The sequence below is a fragment of the Sorghum bicolor genome, chromosome 9, assembly GCF_000003195.3.
Source record: "Sorghum bicolor cultivar BTx623 chromosome 9, Sorghum_bicolor_NCBIv3, whole genome shotgun sequence".
Lineage (NCBI taxonomy): Eukaryota > Viridiplantae > Streptophyta > Magnoliopsida > Poales > Poaceae > Sorghum > Sorghum bicolor.
Genome location: NC_012878.2, coordinates 7,461,235 through 7,481,914, shown reverse-complemented (window position 1 = coordinate 7,481,914; position 20,680 = coordinate 7,461,235). Strand labels below are relative to the sequence as shown.

The window sequence follows — 20,680 nt, the reverse complement described above, 5'->3', positions numbered from 1 at the left end:
ACTTCAATTTCAATTGTTTTAGGAAAGGTTCACTTGGGATCCTGACCGTGTCCAAAACATCCTTCTAAGTTCTAACCAAATTCGATACGTGAGTGACGAAGGCCAGCATAGTCACCTCAACTGATACCTTCAGTTTGACTTGGTAGTATATCCCTCCCAATCATCAGTTTGACTGTCATTCCCTCCCAATCTGAAGTGACCATGTCGTGATCCAGAAAAATATTTTCAGCGTAGGCAAGCCAAGTTCAAGGGAATTAAGATAACCACAAAGAAATCTCCCAGATGTAATGTAACTTCAAGGACACATCTCACTATGAGATAAGCTGTTCAGCCTGTAAACTGAAAATGTAACATGTCACATGCAACAACATCTTTCCCTTCAGGGGTGCTGTTTGGTGACAAACAATGGCAAACAATGTTATGCTACTGAAACTTGGAAAACTGCAGTTTTCCTCAACAGAAGAAAAGGGTAAAACTAGCCGTATTTCTGCATTTTCCTTTTACAAAGTTATTAAGCAAACTAGATCTCTGTATCATTTGTAACTGAGATCTTTGTATCATTTGTAACTTTGATCTCTCGCGCGTGGTGCAAGTACAACATCAGATCTAATTGCTTGAATCCTTTTTGTACATCTCGGGCTTGAGAACTCCGACATAAGGCAGGTTACGGTAGAGCTCCGCATAATCCAAACCGTAGCCAACAACAAAGTAGTCTGGGCACTGAAAAAAAAAAGGAATTAGAACCTGGATGACACCGCGCACCTCCAAGCTTAGGACCATCCATGCATTTTACTCATAATATAAAGGGCGGCCCAGGATTGCTTTTCAGCTTTCAGTCCTATATAATTGTTTTTATTTTGAAGAAATTCAGTACTATAATTGTTACCAATGAAAGATGCAAACTACATATACTTATGTAACTTGCTACATAACAATATAACATTTTGTGGACATATTCTCAAGAGGTGCATGCAATACGGAGACAGGTGGTATTCGTACCTCAAAGCCTCGGTAGAATTTTCCATCCCCCACTAACTGAACACTGACTTTCCTTCTTGCTGGTTTGTCAAGGAAAGTACAAACCGATATGGATGATGCACCTTTCTTCTCCAAATGAGCAATGAGACAGGACAGAGTATTCCCTGTGTCCACAATATCTTCAACCTACCGAGATACAAAATCAAATTTATTTTTGCAAAATGCATTTCCCATAATATCAATCTGACACAATGCAAAGCAAATTTCTCAACGGAATACTATTCCTAGACATATAAAACATGAATCAAGCAACACATTAATAATTCCCTTGGTGCCTATATTTTAGATCCTTACCACAAGATTGCATACAAGGGGAAAATGTGAATGCTGTATTTACGTTTAAAATTGGCAAATGCTCTACACAAAACTACTTCATTCAGAGTAGCTGTAAATGCCCCCACTGCCCTATGAGATAGGTGGCCTTACCAGCTGGTATTTATTCAATAGTTACAAACAGTGGTCAAATAATCTTATACACCTTAGTGTATATATGCTCGCCTTTTCTCCTAGCCCTCCCCTAAAATATTCTACACTAATCAATTTGAGATTATTAGCATCTTGTTAGGTCAGTGATTTCTGTTTCTAGTCCAGAATAAAAGAAATAATTATGCGTCATGTTTGGACAGCCATTCTAAATTTTTAGTACTCTCTGGGAACATGAAACACAATAACAAGACTATCTACTGAATTACTGAGTGAAGGTAAACAATCTAGACTCTAGAGGAGGTAACGCGAATTATCTTCCATCGAGTCTCTCCACAAGCAAATGGCAGCTACCAACCAAATGACCAAAGCCAACTAATTCTTGGTACAGGACACCACCGCAGTCCACAGGACAAGTGCAAAAGATACGCGAACCACACAAAATCGATTCACGGGTAGGGGGTCGAGCCGCTCACCACGACGACGTGTTTGCCGGCCACGTCGACCTTGAGGTCGGACGTGATACGTGGCTTGCCGCTGGACTCTGTGCCGGCCCCGTAGGACTCGACGCGCACGAAGTCGACCGCGAGCCGCACGTCGACGCGGCGGACGAGGTCGGCGAGGAAGAGGAACGCGCCCGTGGCGACGCCCACGACGACGGCGGGCTCCGGCTGCGCGCGCAGGTCGGCCGCGAGCTCGGCGGCGACCTCGCCCACGCGGGCGGACACCTCGGCCTCCGTCCACAGCACGTAGTCGATGCCGACCTCGGCGCTCACCATGGCGGCGGCGGCGGCGGCGGAGGGGAGGGAGGCTAGGGTTGCGTGCCGGCGGGCGCGGAGCGCAGGGGATTTATTGGGCCGGCGTTGGTGCGCGGGCTGCGTGGTGGAGGTGGCGCGGTCGCGCCGCGGGTGCGATGCCGCGAGGTCGTTAAGGAACCGTGCCAGGATTCCGGAATCCTGCGTCGTCAGCGCGGTGTTGTTGGCCATGATTATGGTAGGAGTACTCCTGTTGCTGTTCGGTTGACCTCTGTGCCTTGCCGCGTTGAATGGAATCTCTCTTTTCTGTAACTAGGTGAATTCCCCCGCGTTGATGCGAAATTTTCTTAAAAATAAATCATTATATGGTATTCAGTCTATTATGTATATGTACATATAAATTTGACTTGCATGTATTTTATTATATCAGATCTAGTAAAATTGCTAAGCTAATAGAACAAAAACTAATATTTGGTTATATTATAGAGAAATTAATTGGTGATGAAACAAATAGTGTATGTACATGACTTGTATGTTAATAGATTAAAGATTTAAAGTATTTCACATGATATAGATGACATGATCATTTTTTTTAATTAATATGGGATGACATGGACTTACTGCGGAATGATGTAGACACTTTGCATGAAGAGATAGTATATTTAGAGGGTCACTTAGTGGAAAATGATGTGGACACCTTGCATGAAGAGAGAATTCATCTAGTGGGGTTTAGCTTTATAAGAGTTATAGATTTTATCCAGGTAATCTAAATTTAAATAAATTATAAAAATATTGATATTTATAATATAACTAGGTATATTGTAAAAATACGTTGTATTACAAATCTAATGTGCCATAAATAGTGCTATATATATATATATATATATATATATATATATATATATATATATATATATATATATGGAAATTCCTTTGTACACGTACGTGTAGTTACTCTTATTTTTAATAAACTACATTGTGTGTATTCATACTTATTTATCGGTTTGAGTATGTTTATATACTCATATTAATATACTCTAGATCTTATGACGCGATTTTTTTTTAAAAAAATTATATTTTAAATATATTACTAAAATACCACTACTATATTATATACAATAAGTATAACCATATACTCTATGTATGCATACATACTTAACATACATATCACTCTAGATGGTCTAGTATGATCATATACTTTGTATATATACATTTCGTTCGGTCATATACACCTTTAATCTAGAGATATATAGATGAGAGTAACTACACGCGCATGTAAAAAAACACGTCATATATATATATATATATATATATATATATATATGAGTTGTTAGAAATCGAGTCACTGGATTGCTCAGTCACTCTCACAACACAGGCGCAAAACACACAGAGAGGGAGATGGAGGAGGAAGAAGCTTGTTCTGTATTTCACTCTTTTCTTGATTGCCTTTTTACAAAGGTGAAAGTGACTCCCTATATTATAGAGAGATGTGGTAAATACATTCAGAAATTTTACAGTATTTGAATTCTTGAAAATCCTCCTTCTTCATTAAATTTGGCCACCATTCAAAGTCTTTGTTCATACACTATTTCTTGACTTTGATTTTCAACAGGAGTCTAAGAAAATTATATTTTTTATTTTATGATTTTTCTATGTTTTACTATGATTTTTCAAAGATTCAGCCAAATAAATAAAAAAGGAAAAGGTAAAATCTTTATAGCAAAAATTTTGTACTAAAGCATAGTATTATATGTTTACTATGTAGATATACGTATGTGGAGTAAAAAAATTAGATTTTTTTATGTTTTTTCTGTGATTTACTATGATTTTTCAAAAATTCAGCCAAAATAATTAAAAAATAAAAAGACAAAACCACCGTTATTGTAGCAAAATTATTGTTTACTGTAGCAAAACCGCATTCAAAACCGTTCCAGAAAAGTAGAATGCATGGTTTGAAAAGTTGAGGGAGGTGATTAGTTCGGTTTTGGAGTTGAGAGAGGAAAAGCGGACTTTCGTGAAAGTTAAGAAAAAAAATACACTTTTATTGTGGAACACCCCCGGTGCCGCCACTAAGGTCTTGTTAAAAAGCTTTTCGATACCATAGTACTTTTATTTATACTTAATAATTATTAACTATAAGTTTAAAAAATTTATCTCACAAATTATAAGTAAATTATATAATTATTTTTTTTATTTATATTTAATATTTAATGTATATGTGTCATAAGATTTAACGTGACTAAGAGCCGGCACGTATGAATGACTTGCGGCGGCGACCCTCTAACCTCTACCGTGTCCGCGCAGGAACAAGACAAGCACGCCGGGAGAGCGCCAGGGCGGATGGCGACCGGCGAGGCAAGAGCAGGCACGTTTTGCTTGGACTCTGGAGCCTGGCCTAGTAGGCAGTACAACTCAATTATAATTGTACCACCACAAAGTGTATTCAAGTTGTATATATATATATATATATATGGCAAGGGATCTAATGCAAACTCATCTTCCGTGCAAACTGTGCAAACTCTAATCTGGACCATAGGATGTTGATCAAAGGGACACGGATAGATTGGGTAATTTTGCACTTAACAGCCCTCTTAATCACACTTTTACAAATCCCTCCTTCCACCTCTCTCATGCGCCCCTTGGATCAACATCCTGCAGTTCAGATTAGAGTTTGCATAGTTTGCATGAGAGATGAGTTTGCACCAGATCCGTTGCCTATATATATAGTATGAATACATACACAATGTAGTTTATTAAAGATGAGAGTAACTACACGTACGTGTACAAAGGAATTTTCTCATATATATATATATAATGGTATAGTAACTGTATAGTTGGAAGATGATGCAAATATGGCCCAAAGCCCAACAGAAACCGGCCCACAAAGGGGGAAAAAAAAAACCTCCCGTCGCTTCCTGGCTGCCGCTCGCATTGCATCGCACGCGTCTGGAGCCGGCAGCGGGGAACGGCGGAGGCAGGGGCGGAAGGAAAGGGCGAGCACGGCGGCACTCGCACGCGCCCTACCCCTCGGCCCTCTCCCCTTGGCTCTGCGGCGCTGCGCGAGCGTGACCTGCGCGGGCGCGACTGCGCCCAACCCAACCCTGGCGGCCGGCACCCGGCGTCCCGGCCCTGGCGGGCGGCGGCACGGTTTGGCTCCGGCTTGCTGCTTGTGCTTGAGCCTTGAAGGTTGAACCGTTGAAGCAAGGTGAGCACAGCAGAAATTTAAGATTTCGTTTTAGACTTGTTATTACAAAGTTTTATCCTAAGGATTTCAAAACTTCCATATCAGCTCACTATGTTGAGAGATTGTACTTTTGGTAAGAGTAAAGTCCACCACCGGTGCCTACATGTCATCTCAGTCCTTAAACTTTTAAACTTGCAAATTGACTGTTTGACTGTTTAGGTCTTCGACCTTGTTTGTCTGTGTCATCTAGGTCCCTAAGCTTATAGTAGCTTATTCAACTATGACATCCAGGTAACTTAGAAATCAGCCGTTTAGATCTTCAAATTTGTTCAATTGTGTCATCTCAATCCTTAAATTTGTTTTGGAGTCTCATCTAGTTCGAAACAAAGCGATCTAAAAACTCTATATAAAAAATAATTCATAATTTTTCCATATGAACTCGAATGAAGACAAACTTTATATCAAAGTTGTAGTCCTTAACGTGATCTACAACTTTATAGTTGATTTTTTTTATTTAAAGTCGTTTAGTGTCATAAAATTTAATTTTTAATTTCAAAATCTATAAACTTAAAAAAAAATTTTGGGACCCTAATTGATTTTAATTTTAAAACCTTTTAACTACAGAGTTGTAAATGGATATAATTTTGATATAAAGTTTATCTTCATTTGAGTTCATATGAAAAAAATTATGAGTTATTTTTCGATATAGAGTTTTTAGATTCACTCTGTTTTAACCCAGACGAGACTTAAAAACAAGTTGACACAACTGAACAAGTTTGAGGACCTATATGAGAAATTTCCAAGTTTAGGGACTAGGATGACACAACTGGATAAGTTTAGGTACCTAAACGGTCGTTTTACGAGTTTAGGGACCGAGATGGCACACCCAAATAAGTTTAGGAACCGGTGATGGACTTTACTCTTTTGGTAATTACTATTATACATTTGCATGAAAAGTTTTTAGTAAAGTACACGAGTGATTTGCGAGTTTAGGGACCGGAATTACACAAGTGAACAAGTTTGAGGACCTAAACGGTTGATTTGCGAGTTTAAAGACCGAGATGACGCATCTTGCAAGTTTAAGAACCAAGATGACACAGTTGAACAAGTTTGAGAACCGCTAGTAGACTTTACTCAAAAAATTTTATGTACGTGGAATACCTAGCTGTGAAATCCTGGCTCCGCCACTGCCGGTGCTCCTCTGCGGTCTTGGTGAGCTCCCCGTCCTCATCGTCCCCAGGCGCTGTACCCTCCCCCCATCCTTACTGCGCTGCACAGCAGTCCGCCGCCTGCTTCCTGTCCGGGTTGCCTTCAGCCCTATAGCCCAAAGGAATTTAGGGAGTATTTTTTGTGTTGATTGGTATGGGAGAAAATAGGGACAATGAGATTGGGATTAGAATTTGTGTTGATTTGGGATGTAAGACAAGGGGAAACGAGATTGAGATGGGATTAATGTCAATTTGTGGAGATGTTCTTCTTTTCCCATCTTGGGGAAGAACTGCGCTACTGTACTGATGGGAATGGGGATTGGTCTGCTCCTAGATTATATAGAGGATGGTCCATTCAAGAAGTGATTTTAGCACTGAAACGTCCATACTTGCAGCATTGAGTGCTTTTTTCCTTCAAACCTGTATTAGTTCAACAAAAAAAAAACAATTATTACTGTGTGCTCAATTATTTCCGGACGTTGTAGGCAGTTGTTTCAATCAGTACAGTGTGCTCAGGTTACGTATTGCCTGAACATAGATGATCCATTCAAGAGACAATTTCTCTATCATGCCAAAGGTGTTGATGAATACTTCTAGTATTATTTTGTTGATTTTGATTCTACTAGGAGCGACGAATCAGTTTTACGAAGGTAACTAGATAGTTTACTGCTCCATATTAAATTGTTTGAGACAGTTACAAAATTTTGAATATCAACACAATGTAGGCAAATAAGATTTGAAGGAGAGAATTGACTAGTCCGTTTGGGTCTTAATTGATATGGAGGAGAAATATTTTAGAGTGGATAACCAAATGAAGATATAGAAGGTGAAATTTAAAGTGTGTCCAGATGCTCTCACTAAATCTTAAAAGATTCGGACAGATGCCATGGTCTATGGCCTGTGGAGTGACAAAGGGGCTGCTTGGTTCCTCTACTAGTCACCCTGTAGCCTTACCAAGCAAAGATAGAGAGCAAGCGTGCTTGTTTGGAAGCTTTATCTGAGCAACTTGGGACTTGTACGGATGAGTTTTTCCTTGCCCGCCTGAGAGAGCCAAATTGGCTCCCCTGGCTAGGCAACATTCTTTGCTTGCGCCAGCCAGGTCAGGCCAGGTCAAGCAGCCCCGAAGTATCCCCTTGCTGGCTGTATGTGTGTCCATATATATTTTCCATACTCCTGGGAGTAATTACTCCCATCTTCAATAAACCACATTACGTATGTATTCATACTTGTTTATCGGTTTGAGTATGTTCATATACTTATAAAGATACTCTAGATCTTACCACGTGAAAAATTTTCAAAAGAATTGAGATTTTTTAATATATTACTAAAATGACACCATTGTAGTATATATAATAAGTATAACTACATACTCTATGTATGCATGCATACTTAACATACATACTACCTTAGATGGTTTAGTATGATCATATATTTCGTCTACATACACTTCATCGGGCCATATACACCATAAATCTAGAGATATACACATGGGAGTAACTACTGCAGGGAGTACAAAGGAATTATCCTATATATAAGTATATGATCATACTAAACCATCTAAGGTAGTATGTATGTTAAGTATGCATGCATACATAGAGTATATGGTTATACTTATTATATATACTACAGTAGTGGCATTTTAGTAATATATTAAAAAATATGAATTCTTTTGAAAATTTTTCGCATGGTAAGATCTAGAGTATTATAAGTATATGAACATACTCAAACCGATAAACAAGTATGAATACATACATAATGTGGTTTATTGAAGATGAGAGTAATTACTCCCGGGAGTACGGAAAATGCATCCTATATATATATATATATATATATATATATATATATATATATTACAAATCTCCGAGCCCTTGTCCTGTAGTTGTTCCTCTCCCCATTCTGCCTTTGTCTTGTCACACAAATCACATCGCTGGCAACCTGGTGTTCACTAGCTCCTTGGTTCCTCCTCGCTGCCCGTCTGTCTGGGCTTGTACTGATTTGCTCTTTTCCTGGTAAGGAAACCCCTAGCTTACTGGGATTGATTATTTCTAAGGATTAGTTTTCTTAAAAAAAATGTTCCTGCCTTTCTTTTCTGCCAATCAAATCCAAATCTTTATTCCAAACGCCGCTTAATTCATATGCCCCGTTAAGTCAACCCTCTGAACATTTGGCTTTCACATCTGTAAAAAAGCTGTCAAGAACCTGTTCAGGTTTGTCAGGATTGTTCAGTTGTTGATGAGGCGATATAGGTTTCAAAAACGTGTTGTATGACTCTAGAAAACTAGAAAGGGCATCTTGCCAAGCCTTTCGTAGCTTAACTGACACTGAAGCTGACTTTTGTTGCTCATTTGATTGCCTGTTTCTTGAACAAAGAACTCCTCGTTTGTATGCACGGATTTGTTTGGTTCTACCATTTTTCAATAGTACTCATTGGTTGTTACTGCAAACTTCTTAATCTTTTTTCAATCTGAAACTTGAGTAATGGTCGATAGCAATAGTGCCATGGAGTAGTTTGTGCACTTTTAAATCACTATGCAAGGCGTTCTTCAGATAAAAAGACTTAACGTGTTACATGTGTCATGCACTTGTATATTTTATAGTGCAGTGTACCATGAAGGATCTGAACTCGGTAGCATTTTTTAGCTAATTTGGAATGATTGTCTGATGGATATTTTGCAGGAAGGAGTATCCAGGCCTTGATGATAATGGAACCAAAACATTCAGCTGAAATGTCCAAGTAAAATTTCTTGACTACCCTTTTGAGTAAAATGGATTGTAACTTTAGCTCATTATATAAGATAAAAGAGATATGCAGGCATCTGGAGAAACAAAATCAAGCACTAATGGGAACATACCGAGCAATGTCTCACGAGTTGCATAAACTTCAGGTTTATCCCTAGATTGTATGAGCTTTTAAATACATCTAGAAGATTGATATGTGTGCATACTAATTTGTGTCTGCCATGTTATACAGGTAGAAGAAGAAGCAATCATGCACAAACTGTATGAACTTATGTCTGCAGAAGGTCTCCTTCCAAAGGTACAACTCCATTTTTAAGATTTCATCGTATATGTATTACTCATAAAAAAATGATAAATGATTCCCCAAACTGCTGGAATCTCATTCTGTACTGAAAAATATCATGGAAAAGACAGAAGATACTTTTCCATAAGATAAGGTGAAATTAACATGTCATGCTGCCAATTCTTACCAAATTCTCCTCTGCTTAGTTCAGTCCTTCACTTCATGTTGAACTGCTAAATGGGTACAGCGTAAAAAAGGAAATGCATACCCCCCCCCCCCCCCCCACACACACACTCCCAAAAGAATAGAAATGCTGACATGTTTCGTCGATTAGTTCTCTGGACTAAGCTGAAGTACTATGTTCCTATCATTTTACAAGCCTATATATATATATGAACATATGTTGCTGACATTCCCATAAAGAATCACTGATTCATAAAATGACTCATGTAAAAAGAAAAAACTTTGGTACTTCCAGTGTCATCCCTACATGCTTCTTTTTTCTATGGCACATTTTTTTTTGTCAGACTACATGCTTGGTTTCGATTAAATTGCTTTCAGGTGCTAAATGAACAGCTATTCCAGGATTTCTGGCAGCTTTGCCTCATTTTTCTGTCACTCCATTTCAACGCTTCTCTGCCTCATTTAACCAGCATATACTATTAATAAATGCAGCACAAGAAAGAAAAGCATTTGGAGAGAGATGTCAAGCAATCAACTGTGGCAGGAAAACAAAGGACGGAACCATAGAAAGCAAACTTCAAATTGCAATATGATCTGACTTTGAGTTCAGCTGAAGACTAGATGGTGCCTATCTTCTCCAATGCCATACTCTGCCACCGCAGCTCAAGTTTCTTCTATGATTTAGAAATTTGGTGGAGACTTCAAATGTTTGTATGATCTAGTATTTTCCGAACTGCATGATGGAAACTTGAATCTGATCATTTGTTTTATGAGGAATCATTTTATTGTTTATCTGTTGCAACCGGATTCACGATTTCCTTTCCATGCTTGTCATGAAAACTTTCATAGTGTGATAGATTTTTATGGATGTGTCAAGTTTGTATCTATATAGTGCTATCAGAATCTTTGGACGCCAAATTCGAAATCAAGTGTTCATCTATGCTTTGACTATGCCAAAGCATTGTTCTAATATTCTCTTGCCTTTACTTTATCCACGCTAATTACGTCAGATCAGTATTCAGCAGGCAGTCAGAGAACTTAGGTTTCAGAACCAAAGAGAACACAATATAAAACAACAGATGTTACATTTAGGTACCTTTCCTTTGTCCTCGCTAATGTAAGGTTAGTGTAGTAGTGACAGCACTTGGTTCCAAAATAAGATATAAATAGATATGGTTTACTCTTCAACAACATCAGAGTGGCGCAGCGGAAGCGTGGTGGGCCCATAACCCACAGGTCCCAGGATCGAAACCTGGCTCTGATAAGTTTTAGTGTGCTTCCTGATTTTTGCCTTTTTATTTTTGACTTTGCCGTTCTAGTTCAGTGGGCTTTCTGATTTAAACCTTTTTCATGAGATTTTCACTTTGCTGTTCTAGAAAGAGCTGAAATTTTTACTTTGCTGTTCTTGCAATACCATAAAAATGCAGGTGTCCTGGCGTTTCTTGTGTAGTTCACGTAGTACCTTCTTTTTGGAGAATCACATCACATTTAAAAATGAGCAATGACCGCTTTGTTGTTCACTTGTTCCATGTAACTTTTCTAATGGTGGTTCTTTCTGCAACACGATTATTGCACAAATTATAATAATCAAATTACTATACGACAATTCAAAAGACAATATATTATATACGTTGACTGTGTAATCATGTCATAGTTACTTACACCGCATGAGGCTATGTAAGACAACCACCAATGTACTTTCCTTTAGGTGACAATTGTTGACATGGTCACAACACATGGCGTTTTTTCTTTGGTTTTTCTATTGATGCCACTACAATTCTCTCCGATTGGAGAACTGGCATAGCTATTTGCCTATTCTGAACTATGCCATTATATTTCTTCCGAACTCTGAAATATGCCACGCTCTAGGCCAGCCAAGGCCTTGGGTTCATTTGCAAGCGTATGTGGCATATGATGAAAATCGTATGGACCGTATTGCCCTCGTCCAAACAGGATAAATGGCACGGTCAGCCTGTCGTCTTCACTCGTTTCTCACTCTCAATCTCCTTCTCGCATGCTCCTCCAGCAAGCACGGTTAGCCTGTCGTCTTCACTCATCTCTCAATCTTAATCTTTTTCTCGCATGATCCTCCAGCAAGGACCCTAAGTGGCGACAACAATTGGGACGACAATGATTCTCGACGGCGGCACACCAAACTAAGACGATGAGGACCATGCATGGATTGGAGGAAGCCTGTTGAAGGGAGCAGCTATGAGCTTGAGCTCAACGGTAGGCGGTAGCAGAAGGGGACACTACCCCCTACAAAAGACTGCTTCCATTGCCATGTGCCTCTGATCCGTGTATCAAGAGCAAGCAATGGGGCTCCCTGAATTAGTGGTTCATCAAGTGCCCCAACAATGTCAAAAGTGAAATTTGCAATGCTGACTCATTGTGATTTGGTTGAATTAGACAAATTTATGTTTGAACCCAGGGTGATCACAACACATGTGGATGGATCCATTCCGAGGAGGAGTACAGGACCTATGTGCGTTCATTGGAACCATATCAAAGCTGATGCAGTACCACTTTGATTCAGTAGGTGAAGAGGGTAGTGACGATTTGAAGCAAGAACTGAATGAGGTCAAGCAGACACCGGACAATGTTGTAAGTGAAGTTTAAAAATTGAAGAAACAAATTGGTGACATGCAATTTGGTGATCCTATTTAGGATTTGGGCAATAAGAAGATGCAACTTGTGTTGGATGTCTCCGTTGGGTGTAGTTGTTGGTGTATTTGTTGCACAAATGTGGAAGTGAATGTAACAGAGACTCAATGTAATCCTAGGTGTCTTAGGGACTCAACGTAATGGGATGTGTTTGCTATATTTGTATGAAGCCTAAGCCTTGAATGAACGAATGAATGAAATATTCAAATATCTGAGCTATTTTCAACTTCGCTTGAGCTTATTAGCTGAATCTGCTAGCCATTCAGTAGTGTTTTTCTCTCGCAACAAATCAATGAACAACTGCTGGGGCAATGTCACTCAAGAAGAGCATCAATTTCTCTCATTTTGTGCTTCATTTTGTCTGAATAAGAGCTGCATTTTGTCTAGATCTTAGCAACATTTTGGCACAAGTGTCAACACTTGAGCAGCATGCTTACTGAATATGAGCACAAGTTTGTCATATGGGCAAATATGAGCAATAAAAGTAGAAGTAGCAATTTGTTTCTCATTTTTGCTCCACCAACCATTACACACCGACGGAATCACGTGTCAACCGACCAGACGGTTCTCCGTGGATCCTCTGATCTCCACCGTTGCTCAACTCCTCCGAGACCAAAATTGCTGGACCTGGTCGGGGAAGGAACGCGTAACAAGCCACGCTACGCAAGATGCACCGGAACCCTCGCGCCGTCATCCGCGCCGCCGTCTCCCTCACTCGCCCGGCCGCCGCCCCTACCGCGGCGGCCGTCCAAACCCTGCCTAAAGCGACGCCCTCGCCCGCGCTTGCGGCGTGGCGGCCACTCCCTGAGGCGGCGCCGTTGGGCAGCGGCAGCAGCCGACGCCGCTCCTTCTCCTCCTCATCCGCGGCGGACTACGGCAAGGATGTGGACGAGGTGAACCGCAAGTTCGCGGAGGCGCGGGAGGAGATCGAGGCGGCCATGGAGAGCAAGGAGACGGTCTACTTCAACGAGGAGGCCTCCATCGCGCGCGACGCCGCCAACGAGGCGCTCGACGCCTTCGACGCGCTCCTGGCGCGCCTCCCGCCCGCTGACGCCGACGCGCTCCGCCGCTCCATGGGGCTCAAGATGGAGCAGCTCAAGGCCGAGCTCAAGCAGCTCGAGGATTAGGCTGCCGAAAGGTTTGAGTTTTGGGAGGAAAATTGGGCGTAATGTTTGGTTATACACCTGTTCTTTTGAGAATTGAGATAGAGATTCCTAGATGTACCGCTTGGTGAATAAATTTAGCCCAACTATCAGTTGCATTGCCTGTTTGTTCTTGAGCTCTTCCAGGTGAGTGGAGATCCGGAGCTAATTTGTACTGTGCCTGGTTTACCAACTTTCCTTGATTGGCTACTGTTGTAGCCTTGTAGGCCTTACATTGATTATGATAGGAGAATCTAAACCAATGCGTTCCTGTGTTTGGATTAAGCTTCATTTGCATTTGTTCTGGCTTAATTAATGCTTAGTGCAACATGGATGCTTCATTGCTCAGTATCTGTTGCCCATGGTATTGGCAAAATTTTGAGCTACTTTGTCTTGTGTATGTGCAACCAGGTTCTTCTAAACCTTACCTTGACACACATTTTACTGAAAACCAGGAAAAACTAGATCATTGATGTTTCTCGTGTGCAAACACTGAACTGCATGTCTTGTGTTCCTGAAACCAGGTTCTTCTAAACACTGAACTTGAGGTATTTCTCTTCAAGTCTTAAATGGAGGAATAAAGCCATGTGAGATGAGTTAAAGCTATAAGCACTTAAGTATCATGTCTTTAAGTGATATATTATTTGAAAATAAACTGCTGGTGAATCAGTGATTAACATCTAATCAGAATTATATATTTTATGCTATCAGCTCTAACTATCATGGTTTCTTGGGCTATTGTTTGGACAAATTGGTATATGCATGAGTCATGACGCATTGTGGTATCTATTTTTCAACTCTGGTTTTGTATAAATATGGTTACCCTTGGAATGAAGGAACCATTTTTTATATGCTGCTGCAGAACATTTGAATGATAAAATTACCAATTTAAAAATGGAAATTTGTTACAACACTGGACCTAAATGGTTTGCACATGTGCTACTCTAATCCTCAAATGGGTGCCTCTAGACTGTCTCTTCTCTGACACTGTCTAAGGCCAGCTATGCACATCCTCAAATGGCTCCCCGCTGGTAAAGCAGATCATCGAAGCCCTGCACCCTCACCAGAAGGTGTGAGCAACTTCTTTCTCGTTGAGGCTACAGAGAGGTATGTGGTTTGTGCAGCCAGGAGGGTGGATAGAACCATGGAGGTGTGACCAAAGAGCACGGTGGACATAGCGAAGGTGAAGAAGATGCAGGAGAGAAGGAGAGGGTGTAGACCTTAGAGATCAGATCAGCATGATTATTAAGAAATCCCTTTTATATCACTATTATGTGAATCGCATGTGTTCAAGTAGCATGTATTTTTGTCTTGGCATGGAATGCAGGAGCTGAAGGTGGACTGTCTGAATATCTGGATGCTACCTTTTCTTCTGAATTTCTGATTTCACAATTGGTTAGTCCGTAGTCAAGTTTGAACACGTGAATTCGACTGCAACCTGTCGTTCAAGATGGCTGCAGATACTTCCTGAACTCTATGGTTCTAAAGATAACACTTACTGAACTGAGTACATCGGCACATGGCTCATGTAGTTTAACTCTACTCACGAAAAGAACTCAGGAAAAGATACAGCAATATGGTTTTGTATTTTCCTTCATCGCAAAATGGCATGTGAAACTGCCCTGCTACAAAAACTTCTGCAAATCCGTTTTCTTTCATGGCAAAATGCCATGTCAAACTGCCAAAACGTTTGTAAATCTGTGGTGTAGAACTCAGTTGGCAGACTGGCTCAGGGATTAGTGAACGCTTTCTCTTTGACTAATGACTATTGATGCTCAAAATTATACTGTCTGCTCGCATTCTCAAAGCTCCGGAGGTTTTTTTTTTCCTTACTTCAATAATAGTGTACGAGAATACTGAAGGAGTTCCTCTGTTATTCCAGCATTTAGATGCTGCTCCGTCTCTGGATGTCAAGGAATCAACTCCTATAGGAAAACCGAGGACGGAACCATAGAAAGCAAGTTTCAATCTGCAATATGATCTGACCATTATAGTTCAGCTGAAGAACTGGATGCTTCCAATATTGTTCAGTGCGGTTATCTGGCACCACAGCTCAAGTTTCCACTATGATTATTTAGTAGAAATTTGGTGACAACTTCAGGTGCTGGCATGATATATTCCGTTGCATACACTGGAATCTTGAATCCGAACGTTTGTTCTGTGAGAATCATTTATGGTTTACCTGTTGCGACTCGATTCATGATTCCAATGTACGCTTGTCATGAGATTTCTGTAACGTTTGCTGTAGTGCTAGTTGTAACCTGACGTTTCGGATTTGTGAAGTTTTCCATTGTATGGTGCAATCAGAATTTTGGATGAGAAATGCCGAAATTAAGAGTTCCAACTGTGCTTTAAGTACACCAAAGCATTTCAACCAATAATCTTCTAATATTCTCTTAAACTTTGTGCTTGTGAACTAGATAATGCTTAATGTGGTCAGCACCAAACAGCAAGTCTAGAGACATAAACACGTCTATTACCTCTAAAACATCAAAATCAAAGTGGCGCAGCGGAAGTGTGGTGGGCCCATAACCCACAGGTCCTAGGATCGAAACCTGGCTTTGATAGAATTTTTTGAGCTTCCATTTATTTTTTCATATCCATATATGCTGACCACATGTGCTGAAGTAGCATGTTTTGTTTTGCATAGGTGGAGTCGCTGAATTTGTGAATTATTATGAGTGCTACTTTTTCTTCTGAATTTCTGATTTCGAGCTTCTATTTTTTTTTTTCATACTAGGTAGCGTGCCCGTGCGTTGCTACGGGATAATTAAACATTTGCACTAAAAATTACATAGATCGCACAATAAGATAGCAATTTGTCCTATTGCAATTCTTATATGTGCATACATTGCAACAAAAAAAATGACACCGTGACAAAGTATTTGGAGTAGGATTTAACATTTTGTTTACCCAACACTATTACTCATCACGCATGAACAATTAGCTTAACTGTTATGGTAACTAATGATTATAAAGAAAAAAAGATGATGAACTTCAGAAAATTAGTGTGCAACAAGGATGGATGAATATTGGCTCCAGATCTCGTATGGACCAATGGAGCCCACATCTAATATCCCTTTCTGGAAGTTGCCCACATCCCTTTTTAGATTCGTGCTCGTTAATATAGCTGCAAACAACTCAATAACAGGAATTATTTTGATTGGTGATGCATATTTATACAACTAACTAAAAGAAAAAAAAAACACCGGAGAAATTCCTATCCATAGATCCTTATCTTTGATCTCAGTAGCTAATTAGAAATATATTGTATAGTAAGATATCTACTAACCCTGATTACAAGTTTCTCTTTAACCAACTTGTCCAACTGTAAGTGATGAAGCAACTTGGTGACCATTGCTCCTGCATTTCCCACCATTTCTTGTCTAGTATCTGATTCCTATCGTCTTTCATGAATTAAAACGTCTAATAGATGAGCCTCAAAGGAATTGAAATTGTCTATAAAACTTCTCAAAGATAAATCTAGATTGATATTGATTAGTTTTTTTAACAACCAGATTGTTACTGTAGTGAGGATGTCTCGGGAATTAAGGACCAGATGTTGGACATACACCAAAAAAAATGATCTATAACCACTAAACCAAATGGAACAAGCACCAGCAGCCTCTCTCAGCAGTAACCTGCAATCTTGCTCTTTAGCTCTACCTCATCGACTCCATCTGCCTCTGCCCACATGTGATAGCTCACCTCCTGTCCCTCCTTCACCATCTTCTCTCATCTTCTCAAGGTTTGCACATACCTACAGGTCAAGAAACATAGGAAACAATTAAATGAAGAGCTTGAAGAATTTGGCATTCTCTGTTGTAATGTATTTCACCAATTCAGTTGGTCAAAAATTAAGGAGATTAAGTTAACTATAGAACATCATAGCTGAGCTTTATAATCATCATCAATGAATGGTAATTTTTTTCTCATCCCACAAAACATGAAAATAACTGAGGTGACTCCTCCCTGCAAGGATTTTCTGTAAAAATAATTGATACATGTTTCTATCTTTCTGTGCCACTAAGAATGGTCCAAGCCTAACATTGTTCTAGTTTTGTACTTCAAGGTACAAATTAGTACTATATAATTCTGTCCTTGTACTAAAATCAGTGTTTCTAGTGTTATTTCAAAGAATAGTACTTCTGAGCTTCATGCATGGTACTAACTAATGCACATATAATTGGGGTAAAATATAGTGTACCAAAGCAGTAGCAAGTCCATATTATCACAAGACAAGATTATGCTGACTCGTGATTCGGAGATCTTGATATTTTGCTTAAACAAAAAATATATATATCTATGGATTCTATGAAACTTTAGGAGTAAACCCATGTAATGTTAAAAGGATTTTCATTGACGATACATATAGATCCGATGCTCAGTAATATGCTGATTTCAGAAAGTTGGACAAGCCATGGCTACCACTGCTCTGTTGAAAAGCTGCCAGATCTAAAGGACAATATTTGTCAATTATCCAGTAGTCATAGAATTTACCTGCAAATGGAGTGCCAATATTTGTAGGATTGCAGCTGGTAACCAACGCCTTGATGGCACGCGACAGCCTTGATGCTTATCAGAGGTGTATTAAATTGTGTAATGATGACAAATACAATTCATATTAGGTAACTGGAGAGATGGTGGAGCAACTGAAATAACTGACTGATGATGAAATATATGTGAGTGTTGTCAGCTTGCAAGCACAAACGGAAGATTTCAAAAGGCAGATAATTATGCAGTTCAATAATTCACATGTTAATTGAATTGGTTAAACAACTCTCAGATTATATAAGGCATTATTTCATATAGTCTGCAACTAATATACCAAATTTCTGAAGACAGGACAAATAATGGACAGCTGACCAAAATAGTAGAAACCATTCAGTCACAGTATGTTGATTCAGTGTACACTTTATAAATTGCATATTATTAATAGAGCACACAGCCTAAAAAATCAAGGTCCTACACAACTCAATCATACTCAAAGTACTTTACTGGCTTCCTAATTTGTCAATTGCTATTGACAATTTAGATAGTTGTTCAGCACTGATGACATGACATCTAAATGTGTTTGGATATCCCATGCATTCTACTGGGAAACACACCAGCAATCATCAGAGAAATATATCACACAAATTTAATGTTCCCTACCTTTTAGAAGGACATTGTTGTTATGCAGCAAAAAGTTCCAGTAATACATAGCACAACTCTCGCAGCAGCAAGAAGCCACACCCCATGCTCCCATGATCCTACAATGGCAGCAGCTAACACATCTCATCTTCCCCTGCTGCTATCTATACACACACGCAACCACCTAGGCCACTGCCATCTCTATCACTGAGCACAAAACTGCAGCTTGCTGCAGATTTTCTTTCTTCTCAAGCTCCTAATTTTTACAAATATATGTACAAATGCATGCTGGACAGCACGTCATTTATATTTAATATTTATTATCCACCATAGCATTTTATTTAAATAATAATTAATATATTTCAAGAAGTGTTAGGTGAACTGAGATGCCGCATTCTAGAAAGAATGCAGTAAATATATTTTGCCAGAAAAAAAGTAGAACATACTTCCACATTTCAAACTCAAATATTAAGAGCAATAGTGCCAAATTATTTGTTGGACTATGACATGTCGTATTGAACAGAAGGACATAGCCACAGGCTGTTTGTGCAACAGCAATTAGTAGTCGTCGCCTCTAGATATGACCTCTAGATATCTAAAAATGTAGAAGTCATCAAGGACTTAAACTTGTGTCTAAATAGGGATGCCAAATTTATGTTGTGCAGCCATAAGGACCATTATAGATATATAAGTGAAGTGACTAATGCATGCTTGGGGCAGGACTGTAGCTTTATTAGAACCTAAACTATGATTAATCAAACTCTGAATTCATTTGTGAACATCATATTGGCAACTACTAAGAAGTCTTCTGCACCTGTGATCAGATACAAAATGGCTATGCATAGAAATGATTAATCTCCAAAACCTACCTATCCATATATCCATCCCACTGCAGGCTTGGTCTAGGCTTGCTTTCTTACTATTGACATGACCATCATTTTTGTTAAATAAAGCTGCAATCTAGGAGATAAAACGAAAGGTTGTATATCACTATATCTGACAAATGCAGTAAAGTCACCTAACCTTAGTTTCCAAAAAGCAAAGGATCTTCTTTGTTTTCAGAATAAAAAAATAATAATCACAAACTTCTTTGTAACAGATAAGATCATAAATACAAATGTATGTCAATTCTAATGGATAGGATCATCGGAATTAACCTGCATCATCATGTGCCATTTCAAAAATTTTAAATTGTACATCTTCGATGGTTTCTGTTTCACATATGTATCTGCACATGTGAATGCAAGCATGTAAATAATGTGATCAGATATTCAGATGAGGTGTGACTATATTAGGCCAAAGCAACAGCAAGATAGAGTGCGATGCATGCTCTAGGGCAGCTGCAAAAAAATCAAAAAACAAAAAGGTTTCATCATGTCCTCCTAGGAGCCATCAGACACCAACATAGACACCGGTAGGAGTTGAGATCATACCAACTTTCAGGAGTTCTCCAAGTTTAGAGACCTGACACTAACCTCTAACTACCGGCGGCTGCACTGTGAAGCAAAACCAAGATCAATCCTTCAACCAGGGAAGGATTTGGGAGGTAAAGATCTCCAAAGAACACACTGGGCAACACAAAAAATCATAGAAATTAAGCAGAAATTCAACAAAATAAAAGAAACACAACCCACCAGAGACTCGCATGATTTGACGCAGGCAGAGGATCTTCAATGGCAGGACCAGCTTGGAAATCTTGCAGTTGTCGTCGTTGTAGGCTCCTTGTGCCATTGCCCACCCCTATGGCAGCCCGCTCGTCAGGGACGTGCACGAGGAGGTCGCGGGCACCGTCGCGGCGGACGGCGCTTGAGGGCGGGGTTCACGGACGGCGCGCGGACGACGCTCTCACGAGGAGGTCGTGGGACGACGTTCTCACGAGGAGGTCATGGGCGGCGCTCGAAGATGGGGTCTCGCTGACGGTCTCGCGG

The 20,680-nt window shown here is 39.7% G+C and overlaps 2 protein-coding genes, 2 long non-coding RNA genes and 1 other non-coding gene across 5 annotated transcripts; 3 read left to right on the top strand and 2 right to left on the bottom strand.

Annotated features, from left to right (window-relative positions):
* LOC8064204 (hypoxanthine-guanine phosphoribosyltransferase) lies at window positions 245-2,518 on the bottom strand. Its single transcript, XM_002439345.2, has 3 exons — window positions 1,938-2,518; window positions 1,000-1,164; window positions 245-720 (listed from the first exon to the last, which is right to left on the bottom strand). The coding sequence occupies exons 1-3, from the start codon at window positions 2,445-2,447 to the stop codon at window positions 607-609; spliced, it is 789 nt and encodes a 262-aa protein (XP_002439390.2). The 5' UTR covers window positions 2,448-2,518; the 3' UTR covers window positions 245-606.
* On the top strand, window positions 5,132-10,731 carry LOC8064203. The gene is made up of 5 exons (XR_002447284.1): window positions 5,132-5,421; window positions 9,285-9,342; window positions 9,421-9,493; window positions 9,580-9,645; window positions 10,306-10,731. It is a non-coding gene; the product is annotated as an uncharacterized LOC8064203 (long non-coding RNA).
* TRNAM-CAU lies at window positions 11,006-11,077 on the top strand. Its single transcript has one exon. It is a non-coding gene; the product is annotated as a tRNA-Met (tRNA).
* Window positions 13,062-13,931, top strand: LOC8080971. Its single transcript, XM_002440676.2, has one exon. The coding sequence runs from the start codon at window positions 13,146-13,148 to the stop codon at window positions 13,602-13,604; it is 459 nt and encodes a 152-aa protein (XP_002440721.1). The 5' UTR covers window positions 13,062-13,145; the 3' UTR covers window positions 13,605-13,931.
* On the bottom strand, window positions 17,075-20,353 carry LOC110430534. The gene is made up of 2 exons (XR_002447884.1): window positions 18,120-20,353; window positions 17,075-17,379 (listed from the first exon to the last, which is right to left on the bottom strand). It is a non-coding gene; the product is annotated as an uncharacterized LOC110430534 (long non-coding RNA).

Bases quoted from the DNA above. Each gene is read 5' to 3' on its own strand.
- LOC8080971 (XM_002440676.2), top strand. From the start codon at position 13,146: ATGCACCGGAACCCTCGCGCCGTCATCCGCGCCGCCGTCTCCCTCACT.
- LOC8064204 (XM_002439345.2), bottom strand. From the start codon at position 2,447: ATGGCCAACAACACCGCGCTGACGACGCAGGATTCCGGAATCCTGGCA. The intron at 1,165-1,937 runs GTGAGCGGCTCG...GTATCTCGGTAG, and splicing joins CCGGCAAACACGTCGTCGTG to GTTGAAGATATTGTGGACAC. The intron at 721-999 runs GTACGAATACCA...TTTTTTTTTCAG, and splicing joins AATTCTACCGAGGCTTTGAG to TGCCCAGACTACTTTGTTGT.